The sequence below is a fragment of the Monocercomonoides exilis genome, assembly GCF_001643675.1.
Source record: "Monocercomonoides exilis strain PA203 chromosome Unknown scaffold31-1199392, whole genome shotgun sequence".
In the NCBI taxonomy this organism is placed as follows: domain Eukaryota; phylum Preaxostyla; order Oxymonadida; family Polymastigidae; genus Monocercomonoides; species Monocercomonoides exilis.
This window is the reverse complement of record NW_027150576.1, coordinates 1,140,696-1,158,378: the sequence shown is the minus strand read 5'-3', so window position 1 is coordinate 1,158,378 and position 17,683 is coordinate 1,140,696. Positions and strand designations below refer to the sequence as shown.

At 33.0% G+C, this 17,683-nt stretch overlaps 6 protein-coding genes across 6 annotated transcripts; 2 read left to right on the top strand and 4 right to left on the bottom strand.

Moving 5' to 3' along the window:
- Positions 1 to 624: 624 nt before the first annotated feature.
- MONOS_14299 (putative tousled-like kinase 2) lies at positions 625 to 7,115 on the bottom strand (the record flags this gene model as incomplete). Its single annotated transcript, XM_067867088.1, has 9 exons — positions 625 to 1,250; positions 1,513 to 1,805; positions 2,151 to 3,279; positions 3,616 to 3,770; positions 4,238 to 4,680; positions 4,921 to 5,033; positions 5,197 to 5,241; positions 5,482 to 5,610; positions 5,823 to 7,115. 9 exons carry the CDS (start codon positions 7,113 to 7,115, stop codon positions 1,059 to 1,061), a joined length of 3,792 nt encoding a protein of 1,263 aa, XP_067725024.1. The 3' UTR covers positions 625 to 1,058.
- A 3,217-nt stretch (positions 7,116 to 10,332) lies between these two features.
- MONOS_17790 (uncharacterized protein) lies at positions 10,333 to 11,435 on the bottom strand (the record flags this gene model as incomplete). Its single annotated transcript, XM_067870744.1, has 9 exons — positions 10,333 to 10,440; positions 10,520 to 10,559; positions 10,629 to 10,689; positions 10,771 to 10,849; positions 10,895 to 11,042; positions 11,111 to 11,172; positions 11,220 to 11,267; positions 11,312 to 11,321; positions 11,374 to 11,435. 9 exons carry the CDS (start codon positions 11,433 to 11,435, stop codon positions 10,333 to 10,335), a joined length of 618 nt encoding a protein of 205 aa, XP_067725023.1.
- A 114-nt stretch (positions 11,436 to 11,549) lies between these two features.
- MONOS_6369 (putative zinc finger, SWIM-type containing 7) lies at positions 11,550 to 12,169 on the top strand (the record flags this gene model as incomplete). The annotated part of the gene is made up of 4 exons (XM_067876596.1): positions 11,550 to 11,638; positions 11,741 to 11,843; positions 11,893 to 11,988; positions 12,071 to 12,169. 4 exons carry the CDS (start codon positions 11,550 to 11,552, stop codon positions 12,167 to 12,169), a joined length of 387 nt encoding a protein of 128 aa, XP_067725022.1.
- MONOS_17789 (uncharacterized protein) lies at positions 12,075 to 13,546 on the bottom strand. The gene is made up of 6 exons (XM_067870742.1): positions 13,447 to 13,546; positions 13,158 to 13,396; positions 13,029 to 13,110; positions 12,829 to 12,967; positions 12,683 to 12,760; positions 12,075 to 12,556 (listed from the first exon to the last, which is right to left on the bottom strand). Exons 1-6 carry the CDS (start codon positions 13,536 to 13,538, stop codon positions 12,410 to 12,412), a joined length of 777 nt encoding a protein of 258 aa, XP_067725021.1. The 5' UTR covers positions 13,539 to 13,546; the 3' UTR covers positions 12,075 to 12,409.
- Positions 13,547 to 13,743: 197 nt separating this feature from the next.
- On the top strand, positions 13,744 to 14,569 carry MONOS_6368 (putative DnaJ subfamily C member 10 precursor (ER-resident protein ERDJ5)). The gene is made up of 2 exons (XM_067876595.1): positions 13,744 to 13,982; positions 14,113 to 14,569. The coding sequence occupies exons 1-2, from the start codon at positions 13,775 to 13,777 to the stop codon at positions 14,412 to 14,414; spliced, it is 510 nt and encodes a 169-aa protein (XP_067725020.1). The 5' UTR covers positions 13,744 to 13,774; the 3' UTR covers positions 14,415 to 14,569.
- Positions 14,570 to 14,618: 49 nt separating this feature from the next.
- On the bottom strand, positions 14,619 to 17,616 carry MONOS_6367 (p97E). Its single transcript, XM_067876594.1, has 3 exons — positions 17,562 to 17,616; positions 16,971 to 17,398; positions 14,619 to 16,910 (listed from the first exon to the last, which is right to left on the bottom strand). The coding sequence occupies exons 1-3, from the start codon at positions 17,579 to 17,581 to the stop codon at positions 14,869 to 14,871; spliced, it is 2,490 nt and encodes an 829-aa protein (XP_067725019.1). The 5' UTR covers positions 17,582 to 17,616; the 3' UTR covers positions 14,619 to 14,868.
- Positions 17,617 to 17,683: the final 67 nt, after the last annotated feature.

Below are 17,683 nucleotides of genomic sequence, written 5' to 3'. Positions count from 1 at the left end.
TTTGTTTTCATTCACAAAATTTCCATAAGGTTACAAAATAAGGTGTATATTTTTTTATTCTTTTTCTTTATTTTAATCTTTGTTTAATTGTTATTATTGTTATTGTTATTTTATTTTATTTATTTATCCATTTCACAATAGATTTATTATCCTATTTATTCAATTCAGCTCATGATTTCTTATTCTTCAACGTTCATTTGGATTTTTTTATGACTGAGGTTGTTGTTTCTATTGTCGGCTATTTTTTCTGATAGGTATTCACTTTGGTGAAAATAACAATTGCGTTCATGAATTTTGGATTTATCTTGTAAAAAAAATTGAAATCAAAAGTTTACTAGTTGTTTAGTTTGAAGAACCAGCAAATTTTTATTGTTAATGATTTGAAATGAATAAAAAGAGAGTTATAACTGCCTTTCTTATTCACTTTCCATTCTCTTCTTTGTGAATAAATGCTTATCATTAATCCAATTTATTTCTTCAAAGAATAACCATTTCAATTTGGTTTTGATGGGGAAAAAAAAATAATGATAATTAAAACAATCTGTCTTTAACTGTGAAGAAATTTTGTTCTTTTCGAATTTCTCCGTTTTTTCATTAAAGATAATTACTTAAAAATAATTACAATTTTAATTTCTTCAAAGTCGATTATTTTCTGTGTCTAAATTAACTTTGCACGAGATCTGCAAATTAAAAGAAAAGAAAAGAAAACAGAATTGAAGCGGAGGATAATTAAACAGCATTTGGATGATACATTTAATCAAATATGTTACAATAAGAATTATATATTTTCTGATAAAAACAAAAAAAAAGAATGATCTTAAGAGCTCTAAGCCATAATAAAAAATACAAAATTAAAAATAAATTACATAATCATGAAAAAAATAGATATATATTTATACAATCTTCATTTTTTAAAAAGTACAAAACAAATTCAAACAAGACTCATGAATAAGGAAATAAAAAGAAAAGAAAAGAAAAGAAAAGAAAAGAAAAGAAAAGAAAAGAAAAGAAAAAAAAAAAAAGAAAGAAAGAAAAGAAAAGAAAGAAATTAATCCGTTTTATGAAAATGTTGACACATATGAAGTGAAAGAAGAGGAAGGAGGAGGCGAAGAAGGAGGAGTCGGAATTGTGGTTGCTGGTACAAGTTCTTTTGGGATGTGGGTGAGAGGCGAAAGGAAAGGGTGGGAAAGAGAAGTGACTGCATCCATCCTTTGAGACGGGTTGTATTTGAGACACTGGAGAATAAAGTCCTGTTTGGTTGATTGAAATAATAATTAGAGTTAAAAGTTGGAAAAGAAAAAAAAAGGAAAAGAAAAGAATGAAAAATGAAAGGGGGAAAAAAAGTGATAATTTTTCATATTGAAAATATTAGCATTTATAAATTTATTACATCAAGCAATCAAAATAAAAAAATATTAATTAATTAATAAATAAATAAATAAATAATAGCAATAGCAATAGCAATAGCAATAGCAATGAATATTGAATAATAAATAATAGCATAACACATACTTTCGCCTCCTCCGAAATCCTCCTTGTATCTGGAAACTCCACCTCAAACGCATTCAGAATTGTTCTATTGATCAAAATGCTCTGCGGTGTTTGTGTGTGTCCAAACGGCCTTTTCCCAAAGAGAAGCTGAAAGAGAATCACTCCAACCGACCACACATCCACTTTGTTGTTTATTCTGGGCTCGATTTTGTTGGCATTGAATGGAAGAGAAGAAGGCTGATGAGGTAAAGCGGGGGATGGAAGAGCAGAGGGGGAGAGGGTGAAGGAGATCGGAGCGGTGGGGGGAGGTGCGGCTAAAGGAAGGGGGGGGAGGGGGGAAGGGAAAGTGATGATGAAGATGAAAAGAATAATTGTGAATAAATTAAAAAAGCAATTATAAATAAGATTATTATTAATAAAAGTGATAAAACAAAAAAAATATAAATTTGATATAAAAGTTTTACTATTATTAAATAGAAAAAATCCAGAACTTTATTTGAACGCAATGATATCAATCATTCTCCTTCTCTTTCTCCTTCTCCTTCTCTCACTCCTTTCCTTCTTCCCTCTCACACACAAATATATATTCATATTCATATTCATATGTTCATTTATTAACATATTCATTTATTTACATATTTTCTCTCAAAACCACACACCTTGCACAAAACACTCAGGGGGCAGATACCAATACGTCCCTGCTCCCTGTGACGTCAGCTCAATATCGCTCTCTTCGCTCCCTTCCATCACTTTCGACAAGCCAAAATCAGATATCAAAACCCTGTTCCCTTCTTTAAACAGAACATTCGCCGGTTTCAGGTCATAATGGATCACCCGCCTCTTCTGTTGGGACAGATACACAAGAGCAAGCATCACTTGCCCAATGATGCTTCGGCATTCACTTTCACTGAAGAGAAGTGTTTCTGCTGAACTACTGCTATAAGTGTGGTTGTGGTTATAAAAAGATTCTTTTGCATTGTGATTATTATAATTATTATTTTCATTGTTATTATCATTGTTATCATTGTCATTTAGATAACCACTTCTGCTGATATTTGAAGAAGAGGAGGAAGAGGAAGAGGAAGAGGAAGAGGAAGAGGAAGAGGAAGAAGAGGAAGAGGAAGAAGATGAAGATGATGATGATGATTGCATAGCCTGCTTCTTATCATCAGCATTTCTTTCTCTCTCATCCATCATACCTACCATTGAATGAGTTGCCGTTGGTGCAATTATCTGCCTTTGCATTTTCCCACTGTTAACTCCTTCCTCCTCTATCACCATCCTTCCTCTTTCTCCTCTTTCTCCTTCTCTCTCTCTTTCTCTTTCTCTTTCCCTCTCCCTTTCCCTCTCCCTTTCCCTCTCTCTTCTCTCCACCCCAAACTCCTCCTCCTCCCACTCCTTCCTCTTCCTCCACTCCTTCTCCTCCTCCATCTTCCTCTTCGCCTCCACCAGCCTCTGCTTCATCCTCCCTTCCAGATCTCCCCCTTCGCAGTACTCCAACACTGCCACAATGATATCCTCGTTCATCACATGCACATCTATCAACTGCACAATATGTCTGTTCTTCAACTCCCTCTGTATCGTCAGCTCCCTCACCACGTGCTTTGCATAGTTCTCCTTCCTCTCCGCATTCCACCCTCGCTGCATCGAATGCACCTTCAGAGCGACAAAGCAGTTGTTTTCGATGTCTCGCGCTTTGTAGACAGAAGAAAAACCTCCGCTGCCGATGAGGCTGAGGATGATGTAGCGGCGGAGGAAGACGGAGCCAACGGTGAAGGAAGAGAAGAGCTTGGGATGGAATAAAATAAATAAATAAATTTATGAATGAATAAATAAATGAATGAGAGAAAAAACAGAATAATAATAATTAAAATAAAAATTATAAACAAATAAATAAATAATAGAAAGAAATGGTAACATAAAAAGGGAAGAGAAATGAAGAATGAAAGTTCGAAAAAAACAGAATCACAAAAATAAAAGAAAAATAAAATCAAAATTACAAACTTTATTGCTCAAAAAGAAAAAAAACTTTATTTTCACAAAAAATTTTTTTCTTTTCATCTTTCTTTCTTTCTTTCTTTTTCATTATCTTCTTCTTCTTCTTCTTCTTCTTCATTCTCATACCTCTTCCCTCGCCTTCCTTGTCTCTCTGATATGCATTTCCTTTTTTGCCTCCAACTTCATCTGCTTCTGTTCCAATTGCAAAGTCTTCTTCTGCCTTTCTCTCAGCTCTCTTTGAACACAATCCAATTGGATGTATAACTCGGCTGATTGGATGACTGAATGAAGAGAAAGAAAGAAAGAAATAAAGAAATAAAATGAGAGAGGAAAAGAAAGAAAGAGAGAGAAAGAGAAAGAGAGAGAGAAAGAGAAAGAGAGAGAGGGAGGGAGGGAAGGAGGGAAAGAATGAGAGAGAGAGAGAGAGAGAGAGAGAGAGAGAGAGAGAAAGAGAGATAAAGCGAAGGGAAAAAGAAAGGGGAATAATGGAGAAGGAGGAGGAAGAATAAGAAGAAGTTGAAGGAGAAGAATAAGGGGAAAATAATAAATTGATTGAGAAAGAAATTGAGGGAAAAGAATATTAAAGAGGTTGAACGAAAGGAATCATTACAAAGTGTATATTATTTGATACAAAAAGCAATAGAATTTTTAATAAGCATTAATAATAACTTTCTTCTCTTTCTCTTTCTTTTCCTTTCTTTCTTTCTTTCTTTTCTTTCTCTTTCTTTTCCTCTTAAATTCCTCACACCTGATTGAAATGAATTGCTTCGAGACAAATTTGTGGGTGTTGTGTTAGCAGAAGTGATGGCAGAAGAGGAAGAAGAAAGCGAAAAAGGAGCAGGAGAAGAAGAGGAAGAAGGGAAAACAGAAGAAGAAGAGGAGGAAGATGATGATGAGGATGAGGAAGAAGAGGAAGATGATGATGACGACGAATGAAATGAAGGTGATGAAGGTGATGGTGAAGGTGATGCTGATGATGATGATATTGATGAAGTGAATGTGGAAGAAGATGAAGAAGATGAGGAAGAAGAAGAAGAAGAAGAAGAAGAAGCAATCGAAGAAATGTTTTGCTTAATCATCTTCTCTTCCTCTTTCAAAAGAGCAATTTTTCGTTCGTTTTCTTCTTTTTGGATCATCAAGTCACGGAAATGCTTGCCATCGACCCAGACTTCTGTGCCTGTTGAGCCAATTCTGATAGAAGAAGAAGAGAAGAAGAAGAAGAGAAGAAGAAGAAGAGAAGAAGAAGAAGAGAAGAAGAAGAGAAGAAGACAAATAAGGGTTTTTTTTTTTTTTAGTGTGTTAGAAACAAATAAAGAGAAAGGCAAAGAAAATAAAATAAGAGAAATAAAAGAAAAATAAAATAAAAATTATATAAAAAAAAATAAAAAGACTTTCAAAATAAATTCCCAAATATAACTCCACATCACACACCTTTGATAAGTGACATATCCCAGTCTTTGATCTGTTTCACGCAAAGCAGCTCTTCTTTGTTGTTCTTCCATTGTGGCTACGATAATCACCTCTTCACACAACTTCTGGTTCATCTGTGAAGTTGTAGTGAGTGAGTGAGTGAGTGAGAGAGAGAGAGAGAGAGAGAGAGAGAGAGAATTTTTTTAAGTTTTAAAAAAGAAAAGAAAAGAAAAGAAAAGAAAAGAAAAAATTTATGAAATATATGTGTGCGAAACGAAAAAATGCTATTTTTCACACCAGTTTTTGAGCTTGCTCGCTTTTGCGAGCAATATCCATTTTTTGCTAAGAAAATGAAGAAGAATAAGATTCATCATTAAAAAGAAAAGTGGAAAACGAAAAAAATTGAAAAGAAAAAGAAAGAAAGAAAAATGAATGGATAAATGAAAGATAGAATGAAAGAAAAGAAGGAACGAACGAATAAAGCAAATAACGAAGAATGAAATAAATAAATAAAATAAAATAAAATAAAATAAAATAAAATAAAATAAAATAAAATAAAATAAAATAAAATAAAATGCAAACTTCTATGCAAGTCCGAAGTGTCAGTGATGTGTTAGTCAATTCGTCCTGCACAGCTTCTTTCTCTCGTTCGGCTTCTGCTTTTTCTCTTTCAATTTTCTTCGCTCTTTCTTCAAGTACTTCTTTCTCGGCCTGTTGAGTAAGGGATAAGATATATGGATTGAGAAAAGATTAAAAGTTAAAAAGAAAGAAAGAAAATAGAAAATAGAAAATAGAAAATAGAAAAATGGAGAAAAAAAATTTCTTCAGAAATATATAAATTAATTAATTAATGTTCTTCTATGCTCCATCTCCAAAACCACTGTTTGAAAAAAAGAAATACAAAATACATAAAATAAACACACAATCAACGACTGAATCGCAGCCTTCAACGATGCAATCTCTGACTCGTCAAATGCCTGATGCACATTGTTAGAAGCAGTATTGTTATTATTACTACTACTATTACTATTACTATTATTATTATTACTTGAGCCCTGTGCTGTTTGGATCTGCAGCGGCGCCAGGAACTGCGCCTGTGCTTGTGTCTGCATTTGTGTCTGTATTTGTGGCTGTGTCATTGAATGTGTGATTGACTGTGCAATTGATTGTGTTTGTGTTTGTGTTTGTGTTGCTGTTATTGAAGGTGTCTGTGTCTGTGTCTGTGTCTGTGTCTGTGGTGAAATGGCTGTCTGAAATGAATGTGCAGCTGCTTGGTGAATGGCCGGCGTGAGCTGAAATGAAGACGGCGAAAAAAGAATGCGGTCTTTCGCTTGCTGCTGGCTCGCCTTGCGCACTTCTTCTTTGGGCACTTGCTGCTCCTTTGCGGCGTAATCTTTGGTTCTTTCATGATTTCCTCTGGCCTCAAAAGTTTCTCCGGCTTTTTTGCCATCTGATGATGACCTCTGAATTGGAGTTTGAAAAGCAAACTTTGAACTATCATTTTCATTCACTTTATCGCTTCCTTTGTGAATATGAGGAAATTGTGCTTGTTCGTTCGAAATATGTTGTGTTAGAGCAGCTTGCCTTGTTGCATGTATCTGTGCTTGTGTTTGGTGCTTTGAAGATGACTGCAACAAAGGTACCTGTTGTGAACCTTTCTGTTGAGATCCACTGTTTGAAATAACGGGGAAAGATGAAACGTGCGTTGAATTTGTTGTTGCTGCTTGATAAAGCAACGGTGATTGAGGAGGAGAAAGGACAATGGATTTACTATTCTGAACAGCAAAAGGATTTCTTCCTGGATGAGGTGTAACAACTGGAAGTTGAGTAGAAGTATGAATAACAAATGGCGGAGAATTCGGACGTGGAGGAGCTCCTGCTTGTTGAGTTCTCTTTTTACTCTGTATTTTTTCATAAAATGTTGTAATGTGTGGTCTTTTTAAAGGTGGTGATTTTGGCAAAGGAACAGAAGATTGTGCAACAGATTCCGATGATATAATAACTCCTCCAATATCTTCTTGCTCAATTTTTCTTGTCTTTTGAGGCTTTAATTCGACTCTCTCGTTTGTACTATCTTCAATGGAAAATTGTCGATGTTGTGGAGAAGAAGGAGGCGTTGTTGAAGCAAGACGTAATGAACGCTTCCTTTTTGTTTTAAGGCTCATAGTTTGCTCTAAAGCAATGTCCTCTTCATTTTGCAGCTGATCATCTGTCATTGTGATTTGCAGTTCCGTTTAATACCACAAATAACAAAAAACAATATGATCTCAAAAAGAAAAAATCAACTTTAGGTTAGATCCATTAAATATTTCAAAAAAAGCTTATAAATGAAAAATCATATAATTTGTTAAATTATTAGTTAAAAATTTTATCGAAAGAGCACGTAATAGGATGTGGACAAGATTTGTTTTGTTCAATGTTATGTTTCCTTTAGAGATTATCAAAATAAAATGTTGATCTAATCCTTTTTTGATAAATATTTGGGATGAAATTTTTTGCTTTCTGAATTTTGTTCCATTCAACTCATATAAACATTTTTTCTCAAATTTAGAATTTTTCTATATTTTTTTGACATGGAAATGAAAGATTTATAATGATAAGTTTGGAGAAAAAGTTTTGAACAAATCTCAGTTTTTTTCATAATTGCAAAAATATTGTCCCATTTCACCAAAAATTATTCAAAGTTGAAAATCAATCAATTAAATCGAAAAACTTTTAAACGAAATCAAAAAACTTTCAATCGAAATCGAAATTCTATTAATGAAAAATAAATGTTTAATAAAGATAATTCAAGAGAAGAAAATGTTTGTTTTTTTATTATAAAAATGTGTGATTATTTTTGAAATGATATTTTTTTATTCATAATTCTCGATATGAATAATTTTCTTTGAATATTGGCAAATAACCACAAAAAAGAAAAAAGATGTGTTGAAAAATTTTCATCTTGGAAAAAGGAAAAACATTTGTTCTTGAAATAGTTGTGTTGAATGAAACGTTTTAACACAACATCATTTCTCAATTAGTGTCAACTTTTAAATGGGGCTTTTTCTTTTATTGGCACTTTTTTTTTGTTTTTGCATGCCAGTCATTCAATAAAACTTAATGAACCACAACACTCGGGCGAGGGTGTTTATAAAACAAATCCATTAAATTACAGGTTTGTTTTTTAAATTTTGTTTAATTTTCGTAGAGATATGTGTGATTATATTTGAAATCAAATTTTTTCATTCAAAAATTTCAGTAAAAATATATTTCTGAAATATCAAATAAAGAAGTTGAAAAGTGAATAGGCTTATTGAAGACATTTTATTCTTTGATTTAAAAGAACCATTTGTTTTTAAAAACATTTATCATGCTTTTTTACTTTTGAAAAACAATTTTCTTTTATAAAGCTGACAATCTTTGAAAACTGATACCCCGAAAAAAGTTATGATTTCAAAAATAATCACCCATATAGCAATTTTTTATTTATTTTGAAGTGACTTTTTTCAGCCGAGGAAGCATTTCACAAAAATAAGAAATCCATTTTTAAAATCTACTAGCATTATCCTTTTTATATTCAAAATCTTAAGTTTAACAACTTGTTTTTTCTTTATTTTTTCACATTTCAATTTTATATCAACATGCGAATACAATTTTGAAAATTTCTTTGTTATTAAAATGAAGTGTTAAAAATAAAAATATGATATTATAAATACACACTCTTATTGAGAAGTGTGAAAAAGGTTGAACATAAAAACTTTCTATTTGCATCAAACACATCAAAATAGAATAAGTTTGATCTCAGATCATTCAATGTTGTGACCATTCATTTGTTTGATGCAAATAGAAAGTTTTTATGTTCAACCTTTTTCACACTTCTCAATAAGAGTGTGTATTTATAATATCATATTTTTATTTTTAACACTTCATTTTAATAACAAAGAAATTTTCAAAATTGTATTCGCATGTTGATATAAAATTGAAATGTGAAAAAATAAAGAAAAAACAAGTTGTTAAACTTAAGATTTTGAATATAAAAAGGATAATGCTAGTAGATTTTAAAAATGGATTTCTTATTTTTGTGAAATGCTTCCTCGGCTGAAAAAAGTCACTTCAAAATAAATAAAAAATTGCTATATGGGTGATTATTTTTGAAATCATAACTTTTTTCGGGGTATCAGTTTTCAAAGATTGTCAGCTTTATAAAAGAAAATTGTTTTTCAAAAGTAAAAAAGCATGATAAATGTTTTTAAAAACAAATGGTTCTTTTAAATCAAAGAATAAAATGTCTTCAATAAGCCTATTCACTTTTCAACTTCTTTATTTGATATTTCAGAAATATATTTTTACTGAAATTTTTGAATGAAAAAATTTGATTTCAAATATAATCACACATATCTCTACGAAAATTAAACAAAATTTAAAAAACAAACCTGTAATTTAATGGATTTGTTTTATAAACACCCTCGCCCGAGTGTTGTGGTTCATTAAGTTTTATTGAATGACTGGCATGCAAAAACAAAAAAAAAGTGCCAATAAAAGAAAAAGCCCCATTAAAAAGTTGACCCTACTAATAACCTTACAAAAATTAACACCGCGAAAAAAGTTATAATTTTAAAAAAGAATATCCCAAATATTTTTCACAATATTTGTGAATAAGTTTTCTGCAAATTTTGACAATATCGAACCAAACATAAACTTTTTTATCGATTCGAAACTTGACTTAAAACATTTGCTTCATTTTGAAAGAGATGAGAATTTAATGATAAAAAAACACTAAAAAAGATAGCCAATACTGCACTCATCATTCTTCAGAAAATTGGTTCCATTAAAAAAAAAAAAAAAAAAAAAAAAAAAAAAAAAAAAATTTATTTGTAAAATTTTCTGAAAAGAAGTGTACATTCAATTGAAATGAGAAAAGATTATGTCAGAATTCTTCTCATGTTTATAAATTTGCACTCGAACAAAAGGAAGCGCAAAAACATATTGAAAAAGCGATGAAAAATCATTAAAATAATAAGTATCGTTGATGTTTCAACAACAAAAATGTTTTTTGACTTTTATTGAATTTTGTCAACTTGTCGAAATTTTGAAAATTTTCTAACTTCCGACTTTTCTTGAAAGTTTTTCGATTTCGTTTGCAATTTTTTCGACTTTGAATGAAAGTTTTCGACTTAGAGTTATTTTTGGTGTATCAAATATTGTTCAATAATTTTTGATTTTTATGAATGTTTTCCTCCATAAGAATGTGAGACTTGAAATGATACGATAGTAAAAAAAATTTTTTTTTTTTTTTTTTTTTTTTTTTAAATTGATAGAATTTTGCTCCAAATATACATAAAAAATTAAAAAAAAAATCTTTTCTACCATTACTCACTATACAAAAATCAATAAATATTTTATTATATTAAAAAAAAAAAGAATAAAGTAGCATTTTTTGAATACTTAAATTTATCGAAGAGGATATCCCCCATTGCAACATGCAGCTTTTTTTGTTCCTTTTCCATGGCTGAGCCAAATCCAAAGTATAAAATCTACAGTTCCAGGCAGAAGGTTCACCTGTTTTATTTGATATATAAAAATTTTTACAAATAATCTTTATATATACCTTCTTTTTGAAACGAAAAATTCAACAAACTTCTTTTGATAATGCATTAATCAGAACATGAGGATCATCACTTGAAGTGTTTTTTCAATATTGCAAAATTAAAATAGTTCAATGCCTTCTATTATATAAAATCACAAACCAATTATAACCTTCACAGTATCTAACAAGATGAACATCTGGCTTTCCACAGCTTATTAATCCTGAATTATCCCGTTTTTTTTTAGAAAAAAAAACATTCAAAAATTTTACAATAAACAAAATAAAACAAGATGTAGATAAACCAATGTTACGAGCAAGATGATATTTAACAATATCTCCAATTCGTGGAAATTGCTTTAATGAATCTACATCAGTTATTGTCTAAGTTTGGAAATATCTGTATTTATATGATAATAAACAGCAAACAGATCTTATTTTAGACCAATCCTTTTTCATATCCCACACATCCTTAATGGCCTGAAGTTTTTTCTCGTTTTTGAAAATTTCTCTCATTTTGTCCATATCTCCTTTGCATTCAAATAACTTTTTTGAAATTCTCGCAGCAACCATGGCTCTAAAATCATTTTCAAAATAGAAAATTGCACATAATTTAAAGTTAAAAAAAGAAATATACGCATAAACCTGAATCCTGAAGCTATGATAACATAAATGTAATTATCAAAAAAATCATCAAAATCCTCGGTCTAGCCGAACAATCATGAACACTTACTCACATAATAGAGGAAACAACCAATGAAACTCTGGATTTTATCCAATCAATATCTTCTTTATGAGTACTCTTCAAAAAAGCTAAATATTATCACAAAAATAGGATTCACAAACTTCAGCAAATCTAATATATTTACGATATCAAAACAAAAAATTATCATTAAAAGTTTTCACACTCTTTGGCTTTTTCAAAATCCTCTCTTATCTTCTTTGTAAGCTGAAAATCACTTTGTGCCATTCATAATATTTGCCCCATAAAATCTTTTATGATTTTTGTCGAATAATTATTTTTGTGTGCTTTTCTTGTAAAGAACAAATTTCTTTCAAACGTTCGATACCTATTATAGCAATTATGAATTCAATCGTAGGAATTGCGGCAAGAGCATTATTTCAACAAATTAAAGAGAATGATGGATGTTTAACAAATGAGATTCTTTTGGGGTTTATTCATTGTTTCTTCAGAGATATCAATATTATTTTTATTTCACTTGTTATTTGTGACAAAATCACATATGATTGCTTCGTTTTATTTAAAACTTAAAGGCTTTACTTTATTTTCAAGAAAATTGCACAGGAGGCATTAACAATATTAGAAGAAGGTAAAATAACAGAATTATTAGCCCCTTCAGGAAGATCATTTTATCAGGTTTGCATTACTTAAATTGTTATACGAAAATTTAAAAAATTTCAATCAGATGGAAGGGAAAAATGAAGAATATTTGTGTTTCACTCATTTTTGCACATGCCCGTCATTTATGTTTTCTGTTATATTAAGGCAGGAATCACCGTTAGTTTGAAGTCCATCTTTTAATTTATTTTGTTGGTTTTTTAATTTGTTTTTTATTAAAACTTTTCATTAAATAAAATAACAAGTGTAAACATCAACTTGCTGCTTGCCTTGGCGAAGCAATGGGATGTATCCCAAAGAAACCTATTTCAGAGGAAATGTACGAAAAAGCAATGCTCGAATGATTTAAGCCAAAACGAAAGGAGACATGCGAACATCTTGGATATGTTAAAATGAAAATGAAATGAATGCAAAGATGCAGACTTTAAGCCTTTATATATACATAATGAGAAGCAACAATTTTTAAAGATAAGCGCAATATATACAAATGAGAGAAGAATTACTTCATGATTTTTGCAAATTTTCGAAATTTATTGATTACCAACCATAAACTACTGTTAGATTTGTTTTATTCGATTCAATATTTATAAAGAATGTATTTCAGCACTTTCTGCTGTATCATATGGATTTGTTGAAGGAGGGACATTTTGTGTTGGAGTTGCATTTTTATCAATATCCACATAATCTTTGCGTTTTCCAAAGCAAGGCGAGAACATAAATCGAAATGCGTCCTAATAAAAATAAAATGTTAGAAATTTTTTTTTAACATTTTTATCAAGAAAAAATATGTAATATTCATAAGAAAACATTATTGTCATTCAAATAAATTGTTCATTAATTCTAAAAAATAAGCATACCATCACCAACCCAGGCAACATTGACCAGAATTCCCAATTGGGAAGCATTTTTAGTCCTCTCTTTCCATGTAACACGGCCTATGAGTTTAAAAAAAAAATTAAAACAAAACATAATTATTTAATTCAAAACGAAGCAGCAGACATACTTGTATGAAAATACCAACAAGTAGATAAAGAGCAAGAAGACAAGATAATACGATCAGAGCAACACTTCCAAAGCTTAATGGAATGGGAAGTGGGCATCCATTTTTCGTGTTAAAATCGACACTCCACTCATCTTCGGATCTTCAATAGTGCATGTTTCAAATAGTTAAAAATAAAAACAAATAAAAATATCCCTCCAAACATTTTTGAACCAACGATGCTCAGCTTCTTCTTATTGCAGCGGAGATATATGTGAAATGCTCCATTTCCACTGTTGTGATGATCTTAAAGCAAAATAAAATGAAAATATATAAAAGGCACAATAACATACAATAAAAATGAAGTCCTTCATGTTTTCCAATGACTTCAACTCGTTCCGGTAATGTATGAGCAATCGGCCAGCATTGCTCTGCATTTTTGAGATGCGTGGGATTTGAAGCATTTTTGACCTGTAATGCCACAAAAGTTTGCTCCTCATTTGAGCAAGAGTCAATTTTTTGTGGATTGACTGCAGAACGAAAGTTCCAGAAAACTGTTGAATCATTAACTGAATATTTATAATAGTCTGTTCTGAATACGTTTTAAAATTTAAGAATCATAGAAATGATTGCGTAACAAACCCAGATTTTGCAAGATTTGTCAAGTCGTATTCACGTCCGTCAATTCGATACAACGCATTACATATCCCTATCAAAAACAATAAAACAATCATGCTTTTATCTTGAAAAATTAGTTTAATAGATGCATCAGAGACAAAATTATAAACAAAATAACAAAAACAAACATCAAAATATAAATATGGTTAAAAGAAAAATATTCATAAAATTATTTTATTATTATTGTTTGTGAACATAAAAGTTTTGTCATTAATCATTCATCACATTTTTTATTAACATCAATAAAACTATTGCAGGATAAGATCACAAGCATTTATTTTACAGTAATTTTATGCTTGTTAATTTACTTCTTTTTGTTTTATTATTTGGGCTTTCAAGAGCGGAAAAGAAAAAAGATCTTTATAAAGTATTGGGTGTTCCAAAAACAGCGTCTCAAGCTGAGATTAAACAAGCTTATCGGAAATTGTCTTTGAAAATGCATCCAGATAGAAACAAGGATGACCCGCATGCAAATGAGAAATTTGCAGAAATAGGAAATGGTTTGCTTTAATTTTTTTTGTTAATTATTTTCTTTTTATGATATATTTTTTGTTCGTTTTTGTTTTTTCTGCGAAAATTTATTCATTCATATAAAACTTAAAATTACATTTTTGAATACATCATGCGAAGCTTATGAAGTACTTTCAAATCCTACTTCTCGTCAACAATATGATGCAACGGGATCAACAGAAAAAATAAATTCATTTTCAGAAGAAAATTCATTTTCAGAATGGAATCCATTTGGAAATGGAAATCCGTTTGCTGATTTCGGTGGATTTCATTTTTCTTTTGGAGGTTCGCAATTTAACTTTGGAGGATCTAGCTTCCCTTTTGGAAGCTTTGATAAAGCAAGCAAATTTGGAAAAAAATGCGTTTCAACGAAAAAATGTGATTCTCATGGAAACTGTAAAACAGTGACTCATTGCACGTGAGACACTCTTCATGCGTTTTCAAATCATTCGTTTTCATATTTATTTCAATTTTGCGTATTGTTATTTCAGTTACAAATTTTGAGTTATTTTTGTTTTCAATTTATTTTCGTTTTTATTCCATATAAAACTTTAATTGGGAAACTACTTTAAAAAAATATTTATTTTCCCCCTTCTTTCGCTTAAAAAGAAAAAAAAAGCCCAAATGTATGATGAAAGTATCACAATATTCAATTTCAATTCAACAGTTTGAAAAGCATCCAAAAAAGTATTTGCGTATTAACAATGTGGAAAACCACAAGTTTGCAAAATAGAACAAAAACAATTATCACCTCCACGCGCACCCTCAAACAGTTATTAAATTTATATATTTCTTTTTCTTTTCAATTCTTTCTTTTTTATAAAAAAAATTATAATTATTAATTTTTTTGCCAAAAAAATATATATATTGAAAGATTTAGTAGATATCATCGTCTGAACTTGGAGCTGGCTGTGAAGGTGTGTGGGAACTTGAAGAAGAAGCAGCTGAGCTTGGTGAAGAAGAGCTGCTGGGTCCTCCAGCAGGCAAGTCCGGCAGCTGAATGTCCTGAGTCATGTTTCCACGCGACGAGATCAGCTGCGTCTTGAACATCTCGTACCGCTCCAAGTCGTGTCTGGAGACAGAAGGCCTCGCTCCTTGCAACGCCTCGCGGAAGTGCGCCACAGTCACCTCGGGAACTGGATCATAATCAGGATCTTCTTCCTCTGCAATGTCCATTCCACTCACATCTTTCCCTTCTGCCGCTGCAGCTGCCTTCAGCTCCTCCTGCTGAGCAATCTCTTTCCTCCTCTGCTCTTCTGCCTGGATCGCATCGCGAATAGCTGCCTTCACTGCCCGCTGGCAGATGGCTGTCAGATCGGCACCAGAGAATCCCTTTGTCATTGATGCAATGTGGTTCAAGTCAACAGACGCTGAAACAGGTGTCTTTCTGAGATTGGCTTTCAGAATTTGCAGGCGAGACGCTGTGTCTGGCATTGGAATGTAGATCAACTGATCCAATCTTCCAGGTCGCAGAATGGCAGGGTCAAGAATATCTGGCCTGTTGGTAGCACCGATGATGAACAGTGTCTTCTTGGCTCCAACACCATCCATCTCGCACAGCAGCGCATTCATCACACGATCGCCTGCCCCACCTGCATCACCGATGGAGGAGCCTCTGCTCTTTGCAATTGAATCCAGTTCATCAAAGAAAAGCACACAAGGTGCTGATTGCCTTGCTTTGTCGAAGATCTCACGCACGTTCGCTTCTGACTCTCCAAACCACATTGTCAGCAGCTCAGGTCCTTTCACAGAGAGGAAGTTCGCCTGACACTCGTTTGCAATGGCTTTTGCCATAAGTGTTTTTCCACAACCAGGAGGCCCAAAGAATAAGACACCACGCGGTGGGTTGATGCCGAACTTTTCGTAATGCTCTGGGAACTCCACGGGATACTGCACAAGCTCCTTCAATGTCACCTTCACATCTTCCAATCCTCCAATATCGTCCCATGAGACATTTGGCACTTCCACACTGAACTCTCTCAGAGCCGACGGGTTCGACTTGTCGAGACTCTGCTTGAAGTGGTCCTGTGTGACTGCCATCGAGTTCAGCAGCTCAGCGTCCAGTTCTTCGTCCTCAATGTCGATCATCGACATCTTCTCTCTGATGCACGACATGGCTGCTTCTGTGCACAACGCTGCCAGATCTGCTCCGACATAGCCGTGCGTGTCCTTCGCAATCGCCTCCAAGTCCACATCGTCGCTCAGTCGCATGTTCTTCGTGTGGATCTGCAGAATCTCCATACGGCCCGACAGGTCTGGCACACCGATGTCGATTTCTCTGTCAAAACGGCCAAATCTTCGCAGGGCAGGATCGATTGTGTTTGGTCTGTTGGTTGCACCAATCACAACAACCTGGCTTCTTCCTTTGATTCCGTCCATCAGCGTCAGCAGCTGCGACACAATACGCCGCTCGACTTCGCCGTTGGTTTTGTCTCTCTTTGGAGCAATTGAGTCGATTTCATCAATGAAAATGATTGAAGGTGCATTCTTCTCTGCTTCTTCAAACGCCTTTCGCAGGTTCGATTCCGACTCTCCGCTCAGCTTTGACATGATCTCTGGCCCGTTGATGAGGAAGAAGAACGCTCCGGTCTCGTTTGCAACTGCTCGCCCAATCAAAGTCTTACCTGTTCCGGGCGGGCCGTACATCAAAATGCCACGAGGTGGCTTCACACCAATTGCTTTGAACAGCTGCGGATGGCGGAGAGGAAGCTCAACCATCTCGCGAATCAGACCCAGTTGCTTCCTGCAGCCTCCAATATCGTCATACCCAACATCATTTTTGTCATCTTCGCGGGCAACTGGCTCACCATCAGTGTGAATAACTGTATCTGGGGCAACGATGCAAAATGGGGCAGGATCTGTTTTGACAATTTTGAAATCGACGGATTTCATTCCTCCCTTGCAAGTGATAAGATCGCCTATTCACGTTATTAATAAAAATAAAATACATATAAACGGCTTAAGAAATAAGTACAAACCTTCGTGAACTGGGCGGTATGCTTCTAGAAAATATGGTTTCAGATATACATCAAACAGATTACCAGTGATTCCTTCAATGCTATCTTCATAAGGCAAGATAAGAACATGCTTTCCAAATTTTGCTTCTGGGCAAGGAGTAAGCGTGATCACATCTGCAGTTTTGCATTTCAAGTTTGTTCTCACAACACGATTCATTTTAATTGTTCCTTCTGGGCAGTTAGCATCAGGAATTGCAACGCAAACCGTTTCAGCTCGCTTCTTTCCTTTCAATAAAACTGGATCTCCTTTAAAAATGTTGAGCTCAGTCATTGCCTTCTCATTGATTACAACGATTGTCGAATCGTCTTGAGCTGTATTATCGTCAACAACAAGACGATTCGGCTTTCTTTTCCTTTCGTTAGCTTGTGGACTTAATTCTGGATGTTCACTTCCCATACAAATTCAAGCATTTCAAAATGGACAAACGAAGGGGATTGACAAGACGGAGAAAAATTTATTTCAAAAAGAAGAGTTTCGCAGATCATAACATTTGTCAATAACAAATACATAAGAATGCTATTAAGCATTTCAAAAAAAGAAAAATGACAAACGTGTTTTTCGCTGGTTCCATCAAAAGAATTTACTCAATAATCAACACTTTAATAATGGATAGATCAATCCATTCATTTTTTTATTCACTTTTCCATTTAGAACAGATCACAAATGTCGGATA